This window comes from Cutaneotrichosporon cavernicola (assembly GCF_030864355.1).
Source record: "Cutaneotrichosporon cavernicola HIS019 DNA, chromosome: 1".
Lineage (NCBI taxonomy): Eukaryota > Fungi > Basidiomycota > Tremellomycetes > Trichosporonales > Trichosporonaceae > Cutaneotrichosporon > Cutaneotrichosporon cavernicola.
Window position 1 is genome coordinate 595,631 of NC_083393.1, and position 21,154 is coordinate 616,784.

General features: G+C 58.7%; 8 protein-coding genes across 8 annotated transcripts; 3 read left to right on the forward strand and 5 right to left on the reverse strand.

Moving 5' to 3' along the window:
- Positions 1-1,984: 1,984 nt before the first annotated feature.
- On the reverse strand, positions 1,985-4,455 carry ARP5 (uncharacterized protein; the record flags this gene model as incomplete). The annotated part of the gene is made up of 8 exons (XM_060597923.1): positions 1,985-2,248; positions 2,287-2,693; positions 2,731-2,959; positions 2,999-3,352; positions 3,387-3,611; positions 3,646-3,923; positions 3,964-4,072; positions 4,105-4,455. The coding sequence occupies 8 exons, from the start codon at positions 4,453-4,455 to the stop codon at positions 1,985-1,987; spliced, it is 2,217 nt and encodes a 738-aa protein (XP_060452770.1).
- Positions 4,456-4,747: 292 nt separating this feature from the next.
- CcaverHIS019_0102230 (uncharacterized protein) lies at positions 4,748-7,862 on the forward strand (the record flags this gene model as incomplete). The annotated part of the gene is made up of 5 exons (XM_060597934.1): positions 4,748-5,000; positions 5,033-5,220; positions 5,258-6,597; positions 6,632-6,854; positions 6,894-7,862. The coding sequence occupies 5 exons, from the start codon at positions 4,748-4,750 to the stop codon at positions 7,860-7,862; spliced, it is 2,973 nt and encodes a 990-aa protein (XP_060452771.1).
- Positions 7,863-7,893: 31 nt separating this feature from the next.
- On the reverse strand, positions 7,894-9,466 carry CcaverHIS019_0102240 (uncharacterized protein; the record flags this gene model as incomplete). The annotated part of the gene is made up of 6 exons (XM_060597945.1): positions 7,894-8,056; positions 8,086-8,276; positions 8,316-8,438; positions 8,520-8,964; positions 9,004-9,164; positions 9,233-9,466. 6 exons carry the CDS (start codon positions 9,464-9,466, stop codon positions 7,894-7,896), a joined length of 1,317 nt encoding a protein of 438 aa, XP_060452772.1.
- A 222-nt stretch (positions 9,467-9,688) lies between these two features.
- On the reverse strand, positions 9,689-11,327 carry PMI1 (uncharacterized protein; the record flags this gene model as incomplete). The annotated part of the gene is made up of 4 exons (XM_060597956.1): positions 9,689-10,104; positions 10,158-10,655; positions 10,788-11,031; positions 11,184-11,327. The coding sequence occupies 4 exons, from the start codon at positions 11,325-11,327 to the stop codon at positions 9,689-9,691; spliced, it is 1,302 nt and encodes a 433-aa protein (XP_060452773.1).
- Positions 11,328-12,279: 952 nt separating this feature from the next.
- On the reverse strand, positions 12,280-14,061 carry CcaverHIS019_0102260 (uncharacterized protein; the record flags this gene model as incomplete). Its single annotated transcript, XM_060597967.1, has 7 exons — positions 12,280-12,381; positions 12,421-12,657; positions 12,720-12,970; positions 13,017-13,292; positions 13,363-13,763; positions 13,799-13,847; positions 13,881-14,061. 7 exons carry the CDS (start codon positions 14,059-14,061, stop codon positions 12,280-12,282), a joined length of 1,497 nt encoding a protein of 498 aa, XP_060452774.1.
- Positions 14,062-15,289: 1,228 nt separating this feature from the next.
- Positions 15,290-16,528, forward strand: CcaverHIS019_0102270 (uncharacterized protein; the record flags this gene model as incomplete). Its single annotated transcript, XM_060597978.1, has 3 exons — positions 15,290-15,448; positions 15,495-15,699; positions 15,741-16,528. 3 exons carry the CDS (start codon positions 15,290-15,292, stop codon positions 16,526-16,528), a joined length of 1,152 nt encoding a protein of 383 aa, XP_060452775.1.
- Positions 16,529-16,737: 209 nt separating this feature from the next.
- On the forward strand, positions 16,738-18,896 carry CcaverHIS019_0102280 (uncharacterized protein; the record flags this gene model as incomplete). Its single annotated transcript, XM_060597989.1, has 6 exons — positions 16,738-16,750; positions 16,784-17,127; positions 17,215-17,370; positions 17,511-18,524; positions 18,565-18,817; positions 18,865-18,896. 6 exons carry the CDS (start codon positions 16,738-16,740, stop codon positions 18,894-18,896), a joined length of 1,812 nt encoding a protein of 603 aa, XP_060452776.1.
- A 100-nt stretch (positions 18,897-18,996) lies between these two features.
- CcaverHIS019_0102290 (uncharacterized protein) lies at positions 18,997-20,187 on the reverse strand (the record flags this gene model as incomplete). The annotated part of the gene is made up of 3 exons (XM_060598000.1): positions 18,997-19,490; positions 19,662-19,805; positions 20,007-20,187. The coding sequence occupies 3 exons, from the start codon at positions 20,185-20,187 to the stop codon at positions 18,997-18,999; spliced, it is 819 nt and encodes a 272-aa protein (XP_060452777.1).
- Between the last annotated feature and the right edge of the window lie 967 nt (positions 20,188-21,154).

The window sequence follows — 21,154 nt, forward strand, 5'->3', positions numbered from 1 at the left end:
GAACGAACGATGTCTCCCTTCCCCGTTCCCCGTCCCCCGCTGCCCGCCACCATAGGTCAGGCCGACAGTCATATGGCCAGACAAGGGTACGGGCAAAGGAACAGATAGGGGTCGCAGGGTGGAAGGGTGGAGAGGGTGGAAGAAGAGGAGGGGTTGGGGGGTTGAGCGTTGGCCATGTAGGCCTAGAAGATGCGCTGGAGCCTCCAGACGTTGAGACAACTCACGATGGTGATGGTGCGGTGGGAACAGCGGGGGATGTCGAGACTAGTCCACCAGTGCCCCAAGTCGACAAGTTGTCTGAGCGATAGGGAGGGTTGTAGGGTGCGACGATACAGTCACAGTCACCGCTGGCGTTACTGTCACAGACAGTTGGTAATGTAGGGCGGGCAGGCGGGTGTACGGGTGAAGGGGAAGCGACGTGAGATCCACAGTCAGGTCTTTGCGCCGGCGCAAGGTAGTGGTAGTTGTGGTCAGGTCGAGCACACAGTGCAGAAGGGGTTTCGGGCAAGGGAGCAAGGTGGGGCGACCTGCGCGGATTGAAAGTAAAAGCCTGGTACACGGACCTGTAGCTGTGAGGTTTGAAGGAGATGTAAAGTGGGGAAATCAATGTCGATGACGGTTGACTAGCTTTACCAATGGATAAAGACGAATCCGAGGGGCAAAGTAGGGATGAAGGGAAGGTTGAAGGTTGAAGACTGTGGGATGGGGCAAATGGTTGATGCTTCGTGGGCCGTTGGGTACTGTATCCAGTTTAGGGACGCCAAACCACCAAACGACGCCACAAAAGTCCAAAGGTTGACCTTGTCAAGACTCAAGACTGGCTGTTGTATGATGTGGATGGGGAAAGTGGAGTGACTAGAATAAGATGACAACAAGACAACAAGGCAACAAGGCTACAAGGCAACAACATGTGATGGCACAGAGGTAGAACGGGGTACGGGAGGGGGGAGTGAATGACTGGATGACTCAACCGAGGCAAGCAAGTCTGAAGCTATCAGAGCCCAGACTAATTGGTGGTGGGAAAACGGACACTTGTTACACTCAGGGATACCAATACATCTCAGGGTCAACCCCTGTCCTCCCTGAAGTAGAACCTGAGGCAACACTTTAGCTCGTCACTATGAATTTATTCTCCCTTAGTCGATCTACTTTTGACTTGATGGTAAAATAAAATGAGATGGAGTGGCGCAGAGTATTATAGGGGTGGTGTGGCTGGCAACAGTTGTGCTCAAACCTTGCCTGTAATGTGTTTGGATTGGATAAACGGCGACGGCGACGGCGGCGGCGACGGCGATCAGTTGCTGCTATTCGCCGCCTCTGACACCAGGGGGTCCAGCGTCATCACATCAGTCATGTAATGTTGTTGCTGCGGATGGTTGCTGTTTGTCAATCCTCACTGCTAGTGGCATCCAGTAGCGACACACCGACACGGAAGCGGCCTGGCGTACTGGCGTTGGCGCACTATGCAGATATGTTACCAGACTAGTGGAGTAGGGCAATTAGTTGCAGTAGTAGGCCACCCTGGCTCCGCTCCACATCTGCATCTGCAACATGCCGCCAGAACGCAAGAACTGCACAGGAGATCAGTAGACACATTCATGCTCGATTGGACGCGTCCTCTACATCGTAGACTCTGTGACAGTCGTTACCCAGTATGCGTCACGCATCAATACTGAGAGTGACATTCGGGCATGGTATGGCCCATGTTGCTTCCGCAGGCTGCAAGCAGGGACGCGTGGCATGTCGGTCGCGATTACGGCACCACAGGATCTCTAGCGCCGCGGAGCGTCGTCAACACGCCACAGTGGGCACGACATTGTTGGTTCCCACCCGCTTACAGCCCTCGGGCTCGGGTGCTCTGGGCTCGGGTGCTGGGCGCCCTGGAGTTGGCATTTGATAAACTCTATATGGGCAACTCGATTCTAGAGTTCATGTAAGACGCGCAAATAACAGACAACATGCATCATCCCCTCCTCACGCCGCGTCACAGCGCAACATTACCCCATGCGTGTTCCTTGAGCCACTCGGCGCCGTGCTCGTCGTACTCTGCACGCGTAATACGTGCCGCCCTCGCCTCCTCCGTACCAGCCCACGCCGCCATGCCGCGCCACGCCTCAAGCGCAGGGTCCGCATCAACCGACCCAAGAATCTTGAGTGGTTGCCGGAATGGCAGGAGCGGCGTGAGCGTGTTACGCATGCGCTGGACGACGTTGGGAAGCTGCGAGCATCCGCCAGACACGACGATGCACTGGAGTCAGCAGAGAAATACGAGGTAGGAGAGCTCACCTGCATGAGGCGCGAGCGCACATCGTCCTCGAACCCGTTGAGGAGCCAGCCAGCCACCTCACCGACGCCAGCGCTGTCGATCCCAAACAAGCTCGGCTGGAACCACGTCTCGGGAACGCGGATGCGCTCGACATTCAGGTGGATCTGGTATGACTGCTTGACGTCTTCGGGGTCATATTTTCCTCCATTGCCGCCTCTGACGAAGGCATTGAGGAGCGCATTCTTCGCTCGCACCTTGCCCTCAAGCGTGTCGTCCTCTGTGAAATTAGGGTCAAACTTGAGCAGCTTGGCCTCGAGCGCCTCGAGTGTCGCCAGATCGTCCTCCTCCGCCTCCGAGTCCTCGTCAACCTGGATCTCGCGGTAGACGGCCCAGTCCGAGTCGTCGCGCCCAAACCCGTCGTCCCTTTCTGTTGTCAGCTAACCGAGACGATTATCCTAGCTCACCCTCCTCGCCCTTCTTGCGCTTCTTCCCCCCGTTCGTATCTGCTGCCAACGACGCGATTGACTTCATCCGGTTCTGCGCCGCAGCACTCTTCCGGTCGCCGAGCTGCGCTTTCCGCTTCTTCCGATCCCCCAGCCGTTCAATCACCTCCTCCTGCTCCAGGCGCAGCTTGGCCGACCATGCGGCCAGATTGTTGACCCGCTCCTCGTCATCTAGCCTCTGAATTTCTTCCTGAATGTCAGTTTGAATCGTCATTGATGAGAATCTCACCAGGCGCTCCTTCTCCCTCTGCTTCTCCTCGCGAATCTTGACACGCGCCTCCCAACCCGCCTTCATGAGCCTTTGCCTCCGCTTGTCCTTGATCTCCTCCTCTGTGAGCTCCTCGTCTGGTCGGTCAACAAGCGGGAAAGTCGGCTCCTCTTCCGGCTCGGGCTCCTCGCCCATCGCGCGCCGCTGCTTGCGCCGGATGTCCTGTTCTGTGCGCTTCATCCACGACTCGAGCTCGGCCTCGGTCTCAAAGTTGGTCGTGTCCGAGATGCGTTTCTGGAAGTCGGCCTTCTTCATATTTCCCTTCTCAGCCAGGAGCGCTTTGTACTCGTCGAGCTCTGCGACCTTGGCCGCGAGCTGGAGTCAGCTGATTCTACCCGCCTGAGCTTACCTTCTCGGCGCTCAGCTTGGCCTGCATCTCCTGCAGCCGCTGGCCTTGCGCTTTCCGTCGCTCCAGCTGCGCTGCAATCTCCTCCTCCGTCTTCTCGACGACGTCCGGCTTGTGGTAAGGGAACTGCATGACCTTGGTCATGGCAGCCATGTTGGCCGGGTCCTCGAGCGAGCGCAGCTCCGACTCGTAGTCGGACGAGAAATAGCACGTCTCCTGGAACATGAACTGGGGTTAGGTTGGACATAGCGGCAGAACCTACGGTGAACTGTGATGGCGTGACCTTGAGTGGGAATGAGGGGTACTTGAGCTGTGCGAGCTTCTGCATGAGCTCCGACGCCTGTTGCCCGCCGAATGGTATCCGCTTCGCTCTGGAGATGTCACCTCGCCCATCGACAACGGGGACGACGGTGCTGGCGCTGTTTCCGAGGTGGACGGACAGGCCGTCCTTGTGCCCATGCCGCGAGAAGGCAAACAGCGAGTCAATGCCGTACGTCACTGCAGGCGCGTTGTACAGTTCGAAAAGGAGCTCCGACGTCACTGGGGTCAGCTGAGTCAGGATATGAGATAGCCGACTCACTTGCTCGTGTGAAGAGGGGGTTAGCCAGACGCTCAGTCATGACAATCGGCTGTTCGATTTTTGGCGTGTCTATCCCGAGCGTGAGGAAGCTGTAGTCGAGCGCTGCCTCCTGTCCGTCAGCTTTGCCCGCCATAGACGCACAAGGAGGTCGGAATGTACCAGCAAGTCGCCATCAAACATGCTCTTGCCATTTGAGCGCGAGTTGGCATCAATCTCAACATCGTGTCCAAACAGCATCATGTTCCGCCCATTCTTGCGCTCGCGGTATCGTGCAACAACATTCGGTCTGTGGATGTATGGCACGTCCATGCCACTGAAGCCCGCACGCCACGTGTACGATCCGGGATCGATGCAGATTGTGCGTTCGCCCGTTAAAGAATGGTAGTCGAAGGGCGGCTGTGGCTCGAGGAAGTGGTGTTGGTCCCGTACGACGATGACATTGTCTGGCTGCGGACTGAGCGAGCTGCTCGCCGAGCGGTGGGATGAGCTCATGGCGGCGTGGGTGTTTCTGGAGAGAGGAGGAGGATGATGTGGAAGAGGAGAACCAGAACGCTCATTGAGGAGACGTCAATTCCACCAACCTCCCTCCCCGTGCCTGAAACATAAAGTGGAGGTTGGTCACCACCGGCAATACAGTCATCCACCACCACAACATTTGTCAGTTGGAGCGCAAGAGCAGAGCAGCGTGAGTTTACAGAAACCTGTTCGTAACTGATGTCAGGACAGTACGACTGCTACAAGTGGCGCGTGAACGCAAAAGACGACAGCCGCAGTAGGCGACGCGATGCTCCGCCGCCTGGGTCCGATCACCTCTCCGAAGCGCATCGGGTTCTGGGCGGTTCGGGCTCGACCGCTCCAAATACGATGCAACTCGACCACTACCTCGGCAGAGGCTAAGGATTCGCCAAAACGCCGCAGCAGAAAGAAAACCACCACGATTGACTTTGACGACCTCCCGGCATTCAAGGTCGACGCGGAGGGTAACAGCGTCGGCCCGCTCGAGGACCTACTGGAGCTCGGGAAGGGTTACAGGCAAGGTAGGCCACCTATCTCCGTTATCTGACTGTAGTCACCTCTCGCTCCTCCAAGAGTGAGCTCAAGGAGCGGCACGACACGGCGGCGGCTGAGAATGCCGAGTTTGCGCACGCGGTCAAGGCCGGCAAAGTCCCGGATACAGCCCTCTCGCGGCTGGTGTACGATAACTGGCGCCGATTCCCAGACTGCATCCTGCTCACGCAGGTCGGGAGTTTCTTCGAGGTACTTTTTTGGATATTGTTGTGCGTGCTGATACAAGTCATATTTTGAGCCTGCGATTGAGGTTTCTGGTCTCCTCGGCACCAAGCTTACGAGCAAGACGTATAAATCCGGCACGTTCCCATTTACGGGGTTTCCGATACATCAGATCGACAAGTACCTCAAGCTCCTGGTGCAGGATATGGGGTATACGGTCGTGCTGGTTGAGGAGGAGAAGGATCCGCTGCATCCTCAGCCGGTTGCTGATATTCGACGCAAGGTCGCGCGCGTGGTCACGCCCGGCACGCTGGTTGATGAGAGCTGGTTGACGGGCCATGAGAGTCGGTACCTCCTCGCCATTGCTGAGGGCGAGGGAGAGGCGGTGGGGAAGAAACAGCTCGACGGAGAGGAGGAGGAGGGGACACCGCTGTACCTCGCGTACGCTGACGTGTCGACTGGCGAGTTCTTCACTAAAGCTGGGAGCACGACAGATATCGAGGACGAACTGGCGCGCCTCGCGCCGCGTGAAATTGTGCTCGACGCCGCCCTACGACACGCATGGCAGGCTGGGGAGGAGGGCCCCGGCGGGCTACTGGAACTCCTGCGCGTGTTGGGCGTACACGTCTCATTTGCTGAATCGAGGATAGGCCAGGCAGGTCTTGAACGTACCGCCATCACCCTACTTCGCCATCACCTGGAATATGCGCTACGCGACCGCATGCCCGCCATGGACGAGGACGAGTTCAATCGCGAATCCCAGAGCACACAGATGCACATTGACGCGGCGACATTGCAAGCCCTTGAGATCCGGCATGCTTTACGCCCCGGCGGGTTGGTGGGCATGCACTCGTCCCCTCTCAGCGCCAAGGGTACGCTTCTGAGCGTGCTGTCGCGCACCGTGACCGACTCTGGACACCGGCTGCTCAAGCGTTCTCTTACCGCACCGTCCACTAGCCTCCCAGCTATTAATGCGCGGTTATCCCTCGTGGCGGCTCTGCACGAGCGCGAGACACTACGCACCGACCTAAGGGACAGCCTTAGGACTTTGGGGGACGTCATGCGTATTGTGCAGCGATTCCGCGCGTGGCGGGGTGATGTGAGCGATGTGTGGGACGTCGCGCGGTGGATCAGGGGCGTGGAAAGGCTGCGGGACCGGATCAGGGTGGATATCGGACTCGAAGGTCGGCGGCGGAAGGCTGGAGAGGTTAAGGGTGTGGAGGGTGTGGAGAGACTCCAGGCGCTCGTCGATGCGTTTTCGCCGCTTCAAGACTTGGCGGCCGGGATCGAGGGCGCGATTGACGAGTCTCGCCTTCCCGGGCTGCAGGCGGAGGAACTGGGTGATGAGGATGAGGACGTGGCGCTGGATAAACGCACACAAGCGCGCTGGTGGTTGCGGCCGAGGTAAGTTGTTTTGGGCGTGGCGTGCTGACAGCAGCTTCTCGCTCGAGCTGAGTGAGCTGCATAAACGCATCAAGAGCCTGACGCGCAAGCGCGCGAAATTGGAATCTCGACTGCAAGACGAGTACGGCTCGTCACTGGCGCTGAGCATAAGTGCGCGGTGGGGATACGTTGTGACCGCCAAGCGGCGGGACATTTTACCCAAGGAGCGCTTCCACGCAGTCACAGAGGCCAAGAGCACGCGCACGTACGCGTACAATGTAAGTCTTCCCCCAGCTTCCCCGCCAAGCTGACGCAAGGAATGGTCAAGCCTCGGTAACAAGTTGGACGAAGCGTACGTCGAGCTCGGGGTAGCCGAGGCGCGCGCGTTGAACCGGCTACGTGCAATGGTCGTCGAGCGCGCATCTACGATCCAAGCCAACGCCGAACTCGTCGACGAGCTCGACCTGACTGCCGGGTTCGCGCAGGCTGCCCTCGACTTGAATTACGTGCGGCCCGTCTTGGACGAGACCACGGACCTACAGATCGTCAATGGCCGCCACCCAAGTGTTGAGGCTGGCCTATTATCTCAAGCACGCGCATTCACCCCCAATTCGACGGTGATGACTCGGAACAGTAATATGCACGTCATCACCGGTCCGAACCAAGGAGGAAAAAGTACACTTCTCCGCCAAACTGCCGTGATAGCCATCTTGGCTCAAGCTGGCAGTTTTGTTCCAGCCGATAAAGCACAGATTGGTATTGTGGATAGGGTATTTTCGCGCGTCGGGGCTCGAGATGACCTGTTCCGCGATCGGAGTACGTTCATGCTCGAGATGGTGGAAACGGCCACGATTCTTCGTTCAGCTACACCACGGAGTTTGGTTATCATGGACGAGATTGGGCGAGGCACGACACTTAATGCGGGTATGGCGATTGCGTTTGCGACCCTCGATTATATCCTCTCCAATGTTGGGTGTCGGACACTTTTCGCAACGCATTACCATGAACTCGCGAGGATGCTTGGTGCGGGATCCGAGTTGAGGGACGGCGTCGCATTCTTCTGCACCGACGTCCAGGAGGCGGGGGAGGGATTCTCTTATGCGTACAGGCTGCGGCCGGGGATCAATTACGACTCGCATGCGATCATGGCGGCACAGATTGCGGGTATGCCCGAGGGGTTTCTCGACGTTGCGCGGAGGACGCTAGCGGGGTTGGAGGGCAAGGAGGTAGGGAGGGAGAGTGACGTGGTAGAAGACGTGGTGGAGGCTGAGCAAGCAAGAGGGTAACCTGCATGTAGGCATGTACATATGTCAAGGATCAGAGCATCCAAATGTACGCGTCCTGGTTACTTATCTCCATGCCGTCTGGGGCGCAAATGGCCCAATCCCGCTCCCGCGACTCTTTCTGGGACGCAACAAACGCGTCGAGTGGACACAATGTACCACCACACTCGGGCCGCTCGACAGGCATCACGCGATCGCTGGGTCAGCCCGTCCCGGAGAAACTCACTTGATGAGCATGCGGATAAATCTCTCTCTTTTAGGGCCGCAGACAACGCGTTCGAACCGCCACCGCGCGCCAAAAGGCACAATCTCCGAAAGAACCCATTCTCGGGGTGGAACTGAGCCTTGAACAAGGACACGGCGGTTGATTCCCAGTGCCGCCTGAATAGCCACCATCTCGTTATCGTGTGTAAAGTCCTGCCGTCAGGTCGAGACGTAATGCAAGCGTTAACTGACGATGAAGAGACGTTGTCCCAAAGGAAATGTGGCGGGGTTAGCATCGAGCGTGCGGTTCGTACATGTTCCATCGACGACGGCCGAGTCGGTGAGCCGCGCCACAAGCTCGTTAACCCATCCCGCCTGAGTTAGCACATTCCGACGAAATCTCACCCCCATAGTTTGTGAATATGGCTAAATCAGCTCTGCCAAACAAGGACATACACTGCCGCCACCGAAGGCGTACCACCGCCCTACTTCACCAACATATCCCACCGCCTCCCATTCATCGGTTGTGAGGAGGGAACACCAGCTACTCCATCGTCCAGTTCGGGCCGAGTCGAAGCCACACATGCCCGCGATGTTTGGGATGTCTTCCGGTTCCAACTGGACATTCCAGAGAGACGAGAGGCGAGCGGCAGCCGGGCCGAGGAGGTGGATCACTTCTGATACCTGAGTTTCGCCGGAATGGCTCGAGCGCTGCGCAGGGCAACTGTGCACACATAGTGTGTTGTTCACGCTCTCGCCTTCTGGGATGATCACGTCTACGATCCCCCTGCCGAGGCTGGAGAGGAATAGATGCGCGGAGTCGAGGACGCGTCGGGCGCCGGAGGAGCGGATGAAGGGTGGGAGCGCGTAGTGTCGGAAGTCGAGGCCGCTTGCGCGGGCGCTGGGGTCAGTCCCTGCCAAAGGAAATGGGGGAACTCACGCTTCTCTCCCAGGCTGGGTAAGTTCGCCAAACTCCCACCCTTTCATCGTTAGATCAGCTGTCCGCAAAAATGGGTCCGTCGCGTTAACCAGTTTTGCCAGTGTCTTGCGGAGGCGTACTGCTGCGCCCGAGGTGGGATACCGCGCCGTGTGGCGGTGCAACTTGCGTGAGCCATGTGAGCCATTGGCTGAGCCATTGTGAGCCATGTAAGCAGCCTGGAGATACGCACCACGGATACTTGGTCCACTGAGCAGCCGCCTGGGAGTGGTGGTATTCGGTGAGGGATCAGAGGGGCATAGGCGCCAAGGTTGCGGATCCATATTGCCTCGTTCTTGTTGGGCAGGTTGTGCGCGATGAGGAGGATTGGGAACAGGAGCAGGAGCAGTACCGCGATGACAGCGGGGTAAGCGTATACTGGTGGCGCGCGGCGGTGATGTCCTAGGAGGGGGGTGCGTTCGGACATGATGCATTGGAGAGAAGGATGGAGACTCAAGAGGTAGAGTTTGTGAGCACGTTTGTTATTGCGGAATGTTCATTGAGCGGGGCCGACAGCCCCACCCGCGTTACTGTATCAGATCTCACTGCAGCCGCAGCATCACAGCGCCGTCCATCCACTTCACCTTCCTCATGTACTCACATCGCAGTATCCGTAACATCCCTATGCTTCCACAACTTTATTGATACACTACGCCTCGACGAACGCACGGAACGCCTCCGTGTCCTGCTTCGCCTGCCACTTATACTCGACGCCTGCACCCATGAAGATGACGTCGCCACGGGCGACGGGGATTGATCCGGAGCCAGCCCACTTGATGAGAGCCTCGCCGTTCGTGATGATGGCGATACTAGGCCCCTCGATAGGTCGGTGCGTCGTCATTTCGTCCCTAGCCAGATGGACGCGGAGGACCGAGAACTCGTCAATGGGTGGGTCGTAGAGGAGAGTGGTGGGGTCACGGTTGAACTCATGAGGCTGCAGCTCCTGCTTCTCCGCTGGCCCGGCCTCGTACGTGAGCATGTCGACGAGGGTTGGCACGTCGCGCAGCTTGGGCGTCAGGCCTGCGCGCACAACGTTGTCAGACGTCGCCATGCACTCGATGATGTCTGTCGTCAGCGGCTGGGGTGACAAGCGCAATGGCCGCAAAGGCCGCACTCACCTCCACAGATGTATGCGTGCGGCACGTTGGCGCCGAGGAACACAGCCTGACCCGTCTCGAGGTCGATGACGTTGAGGAGGAACACGCACAGCGTGCCAACGTCGGCAGGGTACTGCTCGTCGAGGGTGATCACGAGCTCGCGGAGGCGCTCCTCGCAGGGCGCAACCTTGCCAGACTTGTAGCGGCGGACAAGCTTCTCGATCGCGCCCTCGTACTGCTCCTTCGTCGCGTGCATAACTGCGGAGAACACAGCCTTGATGGCGGCCTTCTGCGCGTCGGTCGTCGGCTCGAACGGGCCCTGGGCGGCCTTGTCAACAGCGTCGTGGGACGTTGGGAGGCCGAGTGACTTTGCCAGCTTGTCGATCGCATCCTCAGGCACAATGTCTCCCAGCTCTGGGACGGTGATGAGGTTCTGCAGCAGGATCGGGCCTGGGACAAAGTTGAGGAACGCGCGGAAGGGCGTGAGCGCAATGGCCATCTCAGGCTTGTGGTTGGGGTCTGCGGTCAGTGGGTGCGAGGGACGATGAGGCAAGGTGAAGCGTGACCACGCGTCGCTCCGGGGTCGCACCGGGGTCATGGACACACCCTCCTTGGTAGCAGAGTCTCACAGGAGCTGACAACCACACTCACCCTTGTAGATATCAGGCCTCTCCTTGTGAAGCTGACTCGCCAACGTCTTGTCAGGGTGCGCCTGGATGCTGAGTGCGGTGCCGATCGAGAGCACCTTGAAGAGGAACGGCAGCGCGCCGTCCCTGGTATCGGGGAACTTTTGTGCGACCTTGCTACCGATAAGGTTGGGGTGTGCAGCGAGGTATTCGCTCAGCAGCCCCGTCGCAGTGCGCGAGGGATTGGACGGGTGTGTGCCCATCCAGAGCTGGTGTCAGCTGCGTAGCTTGTGTCACTAGAGGCGCCGATCGATCCAGGGGCGGTATGTCACCCCGGCGCATTCGTTTGATCGGCCCACACCTTCCACGTTCGCTGGGAGCAACCGGAAAGGAAGGTGTGAGGAAGGAGTTGAAGACTCACCTCGGCGTAGGGCTTGTCCTGCACGATAGTAAAGTCGGGGACGGACTCGCGGGCGTACTGGGCTGCAAGGGAGGCCGAGCCACGCTTGCCCCAGTCATACGAGTTGATGCCTGGGGCGACCTTGAAGGCGGGAGGTGGGGACATGTTCGGATCAGATGAGGAGAGGAAGGTAGATGAGATGGATAGGTGTTGTGTTGTTGGTGAGGGTGAGGGTGAGGGTGAGGGTGTGGGTGTGGGAGATGGGAAGTGGGAAGTGGATCTGGGAGGAGATGGGAGAGTGGAGCGTTATGTGGAGCGACTACAGAGAGAGAAGGGAAGAAGAAGAGAGTGACGAGGACAGTCAAGTAGATGACGAGTTTCTTAGTTTGAGCACTCCGCGTAGTGAGGATGACAAGTACAAGGTTTGGTAGTTGGGGGGCATGCAAACGCGAGAGTGAGATGATATCACTTTGAGCGGTAAGGGCGGTTATTTCAGGTAGAGCGGATCAACGTGTCGCATCCCCCTTTGATCCCGCCTTGGCCCGCATGTTGACCTTTGTTGCCTTGGTGTACCTAGGATTCTAGGATGCCGCCGGGAACCTGCTCACTCCTCACTCCCGCTCCCATCTCCTCAGGGCCCTAGGCCGAGAACAACTGAGCATCCTGACAGCGCAGCTCAAATTCAAATTCAATCAATTCTAACATGACAGGACGAGCATTGGAATTGGGCGCGACGCGCTCGGACTCTTACAACAGATCCAGATCCAGACCTGTACCGGATCCTCGCGTCCGCCTCGCAGGGATCTCTTGCTCGCTTTCAAAGTATAAACTACAGAGGTGGCGAGGATCCTTAACCAGGGTAATCGGGTACCAAGTATACCAGGAGCTCGGCCCGGTTACAGGGTAGGGTTGGGAGATCACTCTTACTTTCAGGGCGTCGTGTCCGTTCTCAACTTGACTTGGGTGACCATCTCATCATGATCATGCTCATCGTCTCGTCAGGGGCCCAACGACTCCGTGCCGAGTGGGACGGGATAAGAGTCAGACAGTCAAGGAATGGGCAATACGGGCTGTAGACAAATTCAGCCGAAGAATGGCCCGACTCCCTATGAAAAGGCTACGATAAGACGACGTTGGGGTCAAACCAGAACTCCTGGCCGGGCACGAGATTCGCAAATGGGTCCGTCCCATTCTGTAGCATGCCAAGAAAGAAGGCGTCCTGGTGTCAGCTCCTTGAGCTTTATGACTCATGACTCACGAGGTCGAGCAACGCAGTAGCGTTGGCGGGGTTCTCGGGTGGCGGTACCTCACTTTCCGGGAGGGCGTGTTCCTCCTCGCTTGACACCAGCACGTGTAGCAGCCGCTGCATGAAACGGCCGACAAAGCCCATAACCGTCTCGCCGTCGCCGAGCGTTGCGCTGTCGCAGCATTTCGAGAGGCGGCGGACATAGCCTGTCACAACGCGACGCTGGAAATGCGGAAGGCGGGAGAAGAGCTTGAGTCAGCGTATCCTGGGTACAGGAGTTCGCCGACGCGCAAAGCGACGCCAGAGCTCACATTATACACCATAACTCCAAAGCTGGAGATATGTGTCGCACTCGTGTCCTGGAGATAGCGCAGGATCCCCCTTAACCCAATCGCCTCAGTCTGCAGCGTGAACAGCTCGGCGAGGTGGAGCCAGTCTATGACATTGGCGTCGCGCTCGTTCGGAGCGCACATGTCGAGCATGTGCCACTTGATCTTGAGGAGATGGTTTAGGTCAAACCACTTGAGGAAAACTTGTTCCCACTCGGTGATCATGCCAGTTGCTGAGGTCAGCTTCGAACTCGCTCCCTAGCACAAGTGCCAACACACATGGATCAAGAGGGAACCAACGCTTCATATGCTGCTCGATCTGGGCGTACAGGTCCGTAAGAATCGCCCACGACAGGTCTGGTGACATTGTGGCGAGGTTACGCCGATACTTGACCCACATACGATACGTCGAGGCCGAGGAGAAGGAGCAGGCATGGCGCATATCGCCGCACCCAAGCCACGCGGTCTCTTCAGCCCAGGAGGCGGCGTCGGGGATCTCGTCGAGCTTGACTGTCGGTGGGAGCGAGTAGACGTCCGAGTACAGCCTGTCGAAGGCTGAGTTTAGCTCGTTCGTGCGCTGGATGAAGAGGCAGGTGGTGTGGGAGGCAAGCAGTTGTCGACTCACATGAAAGAGTGTACCACGTGCGCTCGTGGTTGGCGATCTTGCGCGCCTGGACCTCAGATGACGGCAGCGGATGGTTGCGCTGAAGATGCAGGCCGAGCTGGTATCCGAGTCGTATTCCAATACCGAGTTTAAGCCAGCTACTGGCGTCGGTAGGGTCCTTCCAGCACACAATGAGAATCAGGCTCTGGATGAGGCCGATATCGCACTGGCCCAGTCCTACAGCGCGATCGATAACAACATTAGCATGCACCAGGAGGGCGCGATACAGTGGCCGGCGGAAGAACTTGGCCGCGATGGCGAGGAGGGAGGAGAGGAGGATCGGGCTCGCTGCGCGGAGGTACGGCAGCGTGTAGAGGTATGGGTCGAGAGTGGCGGTCATGGGGTTCAGGTGCTGCATGTATCTGTCATTAGCTTGAGAATGGCAAATTAAGCTGACAAGGCGAGAAGCGTCTCCGCCTCATGAGTGGTTACGAGACCCTGTGTTACTGTCGTCAGCTGGAGAAGGGAGCGGGGCATACTGGGATCCTCGCCATCACCGACTTCAGTTGGCCGCAGGTCTGGTGGCGCATCGCTGCCATTCATGTCCCGCGGAAGCTGGGGGTCGAGGTACTTTCTAATATCGGTGCGCTTGGACGCAGACGCAACAGCGGACGACGATGCCTCCGAGGGCGTGGAGAAGCGCACGCTCGACTCGGACATGACGTCGCGAGGGTGCGCGGGCCGGCCATGGTGGCGAGGGAGATGCGCGTGGTGGATAGGAGGAGGATGGGGATGAGGATGGAGATGGGGACAGGGATGGGGATGGAGTTGAGGTTGGGGTTGAGACCGGGAAGCGTGGTGGTCAGGTTGAGGGAGAAGGGGCGCATGTCCCACGCGCTGATGTTTGCGGTGGTCTGGGTGCTCGGCGTTTCCCGGATGCTCTGACGGGGTCCTCGGCGCAATGTTGGCCTTTGGCACCGGCGACCGTGGTGATCCAGTCGCGGAATCGTTTCGTCGTCGCCGCTTGCGCTCATACACGCACTCGAGGCTGAGGCGCTGGCAGCGCTGACATGGGGATGACTGGTCCTCGTTTCCCAAGCACCGTGTCTGCGTCAGTTAGATCAAGCCCAACATACCTTGATCTTCCGGCATCCCATGCAGGCCAGAAGATGCCGTTGGTGCCGTTTCCGATGAGGCGGGAGGACCTTTGAATCGTCGCCGTTGGCAATGTCCGCGTTATCCTGGTCCATGGTGGTGAGTGCGGAACCAAGATTGCCGCTGGGTTAGATGGATTTCCTGACCGGCTTATTTTCGGTTCCGCAGTCAGATGGGCTGCATACAGATAGACAACGACGCGTCATGGATCATAGAACAGAAAACGAGGAGAGTGGTACAGCGCGAGAGCAGATAAGATACTGGCAAGACCGGTGAGCGCCAAGGGGCTCAGCCAAGGGGCTCATCGGACTGAGCGCTGCAATGACGGTCGCACCTGTCTGTGCAGTTGCACACGGGTCTGGGTGGAGGCAGCGTCGATGCCAATTTGCCTTTCCTAATGGGATTCCAACTCTGAGTCACTTGATCTCCGGCCATCATCATACACTTTCCCTCGAGATAGCCCACAACATCAGAGAAGAGTTGGATTACTATTGTCCGAGAAGGATATCGGCGTCGATGATCTCGGATCGAGGCGTCGGTCTTGCCCAACACCGGTACTCAGTTCCTTGTCGGCGGCGGAACCAAAACCATGTTTCTTGAAACCACGTGACTCTCTCGCGGCGATCACGCGGGAATTGCCGAATCTCCGCACCGTGGCAAAGTAAGTTGCGTTTTTGCGAGACCCATTGTCCGCCACCACCAACGCCTCGACCGCCATCGCCGTCAGCATCGACATCCCCCTCCCTACCCCTCCCACCCCACCACCCCCCCACCACCCCCAAAAGACGCCAACATGACGTCCATGGCCGCCGCGATCGCGGCTTCGCTCCCCGCGCAGGTCGCGCCGACGCCCGCCCCCGCCCCAGCTCCCGCCAAGGTGCCCGCGCGCATGGAGGGCTTCCTTGACGTTGAGGCCGCCCGTGAGGTCGAGAGCGTCAAGCTCAACTCGCTTGTGCGTACTACTTTGTTATTCACGAGAGAATGCAACTGACACTCAGGCGTTCCTCAAGATCTCCAAGCACTCGACCGACACGTTGCCCCAGCCTCCCGCGCACTCGTTCCAGCAGGACCGTCAGGCGCCGCCGCACACGGCCCTCTCGTCGCACCCCGACGCGCTGGGCATCCTTCTGGGTCTCGACCTCGACGGCGTTATGGAGGTTGAGGACTGCTTTGCCCTCCCCGGCGGCGAGAGCAGCCTCGGTGGTGAGTTGGGTGGCGAGACAGCCAACTAGAACTAACAATAGCCACGTCGTACTCGACGCGCCTGCTCAACCACCTCCGCGAGGTGCAGACCCCCGACTCGCCCGTCGGCGTCTACCTCTCGACCCACAACGGCGGTTTCATCACTCGTGGAGCCGTCGACCTCCTTGTCGCCGTTGAGAAGGCCGCTGGGCGCGGCAAGGCGATCCTCGTCATCCACGACGCGAGCAAGGCCGCCGCGTCCGGCGACCTTAGCCTCAAGGCGTACAAGCTGAGCGAGGGCGCCCGCGTTGCCGCCAAGGAGGGCAAGTGGGACGCAAACGCGCTCCAGGAGAACAAGATTACCGCGTCGACCATGCTCTCCCCCCTCCCCGTCACTATCACCAGCTCGTCGCTCGTCAGCGCCTTCCTCGCGACCCTGACCACGTCTGCGACCGAGACTCGCCCGACCCTCGCCGCCCCAGCCGTTCCCCTCCCCCCGACGTTTGCTCCCCTCGTCAACCCCCTCCCGACATCGCTTCCCGAGAACCTCGGCAACACGCTCGACGGCCTCCAGTTGTACAGCCACGAGGCCAACAACCTGGCCTTCATGAACCGTCAGCTGCAGCGCGAGAAGGCCAAGCACGAGAGCATGGTCAAGGAGCGCGAGGAGGAGAATGTGCGTCGCCGCAAGGCCGGCCAGGCCGAGCTCCCTATCATCAGCTCAGAGTTCCGCTCCGCCACCAAGGAGCACTCGCGGTTGGAGATGATGTGCCTCCAGGGCCAGGTCGACGGGCTCGCCAAGAGCATGGGCGCCGAGGCCGGCAAGGGTCTCGTGAGGTGTTACCTGTAGATGGCATGTAGATGCATAGTGGCTGTTGTTTCGTACTGGATTGCGTAGGGTGCAAACAAGTAGAGATTGGTGCCGGAAGCCCACTTCATACAGTATAGCCGGTGGAGGTGGTCAATCGCAACTATCGTCCCCTACATATACCCGGGGACGCCACTCTTCCCCCTTCCATCGCGCTCGATTTCTCTTTTTCCCATCCTCCAAAGTCCACCATGGCGCCGTTCTGTGAGCTATCCAAAGTGTATCAGCTGACAGCAGTACAATGGTTCGGCCCAGCGATTGTGGCCGCGCACCTTCAATTGATCCGGCACATGATCCGGACGCACTTCAACTCCCTCCCTCTCGCAGCCCACAAGTTAGAGGTCTACGCCGCTCTCGCGGCAGTTAGCGTACTCTCAAGTGCGGTTTTCACGTACATTCCGGGATCGAAGCGACCCAAAGCCACAACTCTCCTCTTCTTGGCTGCTTACGCGACCGCCCTTCCTGCCCTCGCTCGGAGTGGGCGCTGGCTCGCCGAGTTTGCTGGTGAACTGGGACCCGAGTGGGGCGCGGTTTTTGTGCAGGTCGTCCTCTGCGCGCCTGTTGTTGCGCTGATCTTCCCCGTGAGTTTTCGTCTCCCCAGATGCCCTCCTACCCAACTCCTGAGGCCAACTTTGTATCTCGCATGTCCTTGGCTAGACTGACACCAGCTCTGCGCACCCCCCGTTACACGCCAGGGTGCTGTGCGACCGTTCATTGCGTTTTGTGCGTACGCTATGCCCGTCAGCATCCTCGCTTGGGTCAGCGACACCATGGAGAGCAACGATACCATCTACCGCGGGTTGGCTGACGAGCCCGAACTCGGTGTGAGTTTCACACGACTGATGATTCAGTTTACCTGAATGTTGCGACTCATTCAGTTAATTGAATGTTGCAGCTGACTCAGGCAACCTGAATGTAGTAGTAGATTCAACTGGGTTAACGTTGTGGCCGACGCTGACACCAGATGCTGGGCATGTGCATGATGCTCAACTCGATCTCGGTCGTGTATCTCTGGGTTCCCGAGGAGGTTGTTGCTCCCGCTGCTCCGGCTGAGCCGGCAGCGCCGGCGCCGGTCAAGGGCAGCGACACCGTAGACGCCGCCCTCAAGAAGGGCAAGAAGGGCAAGAAGACGGAGAAGGCAGAGAAGAAGGATGAGCAGCCGCCGACCGACAGGCCCGTCGCTCAAGCATATCCAGGACTCCTTCGCCGGCGTCCCGCCAAACTCACCCTCGCCCTGCGCGCCCTTCCCCTCCTGACTGCGTTTGCCGGGTTCACGCTGTACAAGCAGGCTCCGTTTGCCGAGGATGGCGTGCGCATCCACAAGTCGGTGGCTAGCGTCACGGGACGTATTATTGTCGGCGACAACGTTGCCGACGGATACCGTTTCCTGCGTAACGACAAGACTCTCATCGGCGGTATGTGGATGCACGACAACGGTGACCCGACTGGCCTCAGCGCCGAGCTCGGCGACAGCGTCTTCACTGCTATGACGTTGCAGGAGGTGTGTCTCCTCGCTCGTGCCCCGGTCAAGAACGACAAGGTACTCGTTCTCGGACTCGGGGCTGGCATCGGCGCGAGCTACTACCACGGACGTGGGCTGGACGTCACGGCGGTGGAGGTTGATCCGGCCGTCGTTGCGGCCGCCAAGGACTACTTCGACCTCCCCGACGTCAAGGTCGAGGTCGAGGACGCCGCGATGTATGTCCACAACGCTGACGAGAGCACCAAGTACGCGTACCTCATCCACGACGTCTTCAGCGCAAACGGCATGCCCACCTACCTCTTCACGAAGGAGTTCTGGGCCGAGGCCAAGTCTCTCCTTACCTCGGACGGCTTGGTTGTGGTCAACGTCGCCGGGCCCGTCAATGGTCCCCTGACCCGGCGGATTGTCGCTACTTTGGTCAGCGAGATTCCCAACTGCCGCGCATTCACCGACATTTTTAGGCCCGGCGTCTATGTCAGCAAAGTCAAGAATTTTGTAAGTTGCAAAGTTCCAAGTGGGAGGTTTCTGATGGCAGGTCTTTATTTGCTCGACCGCTGGGATGCCAGAGTTCCGCCAGGCAACCAAGGCCGACACGCTGGGCTCGCCCCTCCGCGAACAGGTTTATGGCCAGAACCGGTTCGAGAAGAACGAAGTGGCAATTTCCGAGTTCCTCAAGACTCAGAATGAGGCCGAGTTGGAGGAAGATGTGATTCTCCGCCGCGGGGAGAAGAGGGACGGTAAATGGGACCTCGAACTTGCTCATGACGTGTGGTACAATTTGCGTAGCCGTGAGTTGCAACAAGACCGCGGGGATACGTGGATGAGCTGACGGCAGTCATGAGCCCCCAGCTGTGGGTCGCGTACTAGGCCAAGTTGAGGGTGAGCTGGTTCAGCTCGTATTGACCAGTTGGATCCAGATCAAGCTCTTTCCTATCCATATCCATAGGCATGCAAAAATACATCTGGTCTAGTCCGACTCGCTCCCTTCCTCTGCAGCGCCCATGCCAATTCCCCCCGCAGCATTGATTTCAGCAATAGCAGTAGCCACTGCGCCCTTACCACGCCCGCGCTTCCTCTTCTTCTTCCGCCTCCCTTCGTCCTCTTCTCCAACTTCCTCTTCCTCTTCAACCTTGCGTTTCTTTCCCTCCTCCTCCACCACCTTCTTCTTCTTAACACTAAGCGGATTCGGACCCTGGACCTTCCTCCGCCTCCCCTCCTGCGGCTCCGATGCTCCAACGACATTCGCCCCGTCCTTGATTCCCTCCAGGAGCTTTGTGCCTTCCGTACGACGGCCTTCTTCAGCGGCGTTCTTGGCTCGGATCGTCGCTGTCGAGGGAGGCGAGAGGACCAGCACGCCACGCGCGTTGTAGTGCATCACTGGGAGGCCAGGGGCTCTTGAGAGGTTCGTGATAAGGGGCTGGGATTGCACGGCAAGGACGTAGCGGTGCTTGTTGGTTTCGCCTGAGGTCAGCAAACTTGAGGAGCGGTCCATCCACCTTCCCCAGCCCAACCCTAGCCTATCCACCTTCCCCCATCCCCCCTCTGCCTCCGCGCCCACTCTCTCCCTCCACACCCACCCTCCCCCTCCACACCCACCCACATGGCTCCCCCTACAGGCTCGCTCCAACTCACCAACCATGTCCTTGAGACAGTCTCCCGGCGCAACCGCCTCGCGGTGGTTACACTTCCTACGCTCGGCGCGCTTGGCCATGTCGACAACGTGCTGGAACTCCTTTCCCTTGCGATACAGCGCCTCGATGCAACACTGCGTGATCACTGGTGTCAGCTAACGTCCGGGAAAAAGAGCTGCCTCATGATGAACGGCCGAGTGTCTCTCCATCTCAACCTTCCCTGCGAGGTCCTTCAAGCCCCATCATCCGGCTCCGTCTCTCGGCTCTCGGCCCTATCGTCTCCACCACTCAGCCATGCTCCATCGTTCATCCCTTCGGGATTCGCAGCTTGGCGACTTTGACTCACTCGGCTTAACTTCCCCCTGCACAGTCGTCCCGAGCATCTTCCACCAATCGACGTCCTTCTGCTTGGCCGCTTCCACGAGAAAGTCATCTCCCAAAAGGATCTGGTATGGCGTGCGGAACCCAAAGGTCCCCACATAGAGTGCCATGACTCGCTTGTAAGCCTTTGCGCGTTTCTGCCGCATTATTCTGCGGATATGTGAATGTTGTTGTAGCGATCCAAATGGGTTGAGGTGGGAGGTAGTGGCCAACTTTTGCGGCACGTGATGAGATCTGCCGGGGATTTTCCGGGACATTTAATTTGAAGAAGAACCGATCGGTTTAAGGAATGAACCCAACCGCCGGAGTCGCCGGAGTCGCCGGGCCGCTGCGCCGTAGGGTGGCTGGGTTGGTGTTGGCCAGCGGTGTAATTCGAACGCCCCCTCCTTACATCGCTCGGCGCTCCACATGCTATAAGCCCATGTTACGATCCCCTACCGATTTTGACGCCAAGCCGCGCCCCAGCCCCACCCCCGCCGCCAAGCCACAGAGGGTGCCGAGGTCGCTCGGTTCCACCATATTCCCCGCGGCTGATCTCGATTCTTTTGTTTCATCAGTACAAGTACAGCAAGCCCGCGGACATAGCAGATCTCAGGAATTATTAGACGAGTGCCCCGATGGTCAGCGCGATGCGAAGAGGTACCCGGCGTCATTGAAATGTCTGAATTGGTTCGTCTGCGTTGCGTGAGAGCCGTGTGCTCAGTGGGCAGCCTCAGCAGCAGTGGCTATGTGTGCTTTTTTGTTCTAATGCATGGGAGTTTGAGGGCACAAGGTACCGGGGACACGTTACGGTTGTTGAGCACGTTGGGTTTTGACTGGGTTTGACTTGGTCGATTGGGTCAGAGGTCGCTTTAAGGCACTCCTTGAGAGGCATTCAACCCCAACCGCCTCCTTACGATTCCTTCAACTCCCCCCTTAGAACCCCTTTGGACCTCCCACAACCAACTGCTCGGTTTGCTTCCACCCTAACCAGCCCTACCCAGCCTCACATAGCTCAACCTCGTGACCCTCACCCATCTCGATTCTCAAAACCATCCACAACACCATCCCATCCTCCAAGCACATTTCCCAACTCTTTCCCTCTCCCGCCCTGTCTCGCCACGGCACATGCCG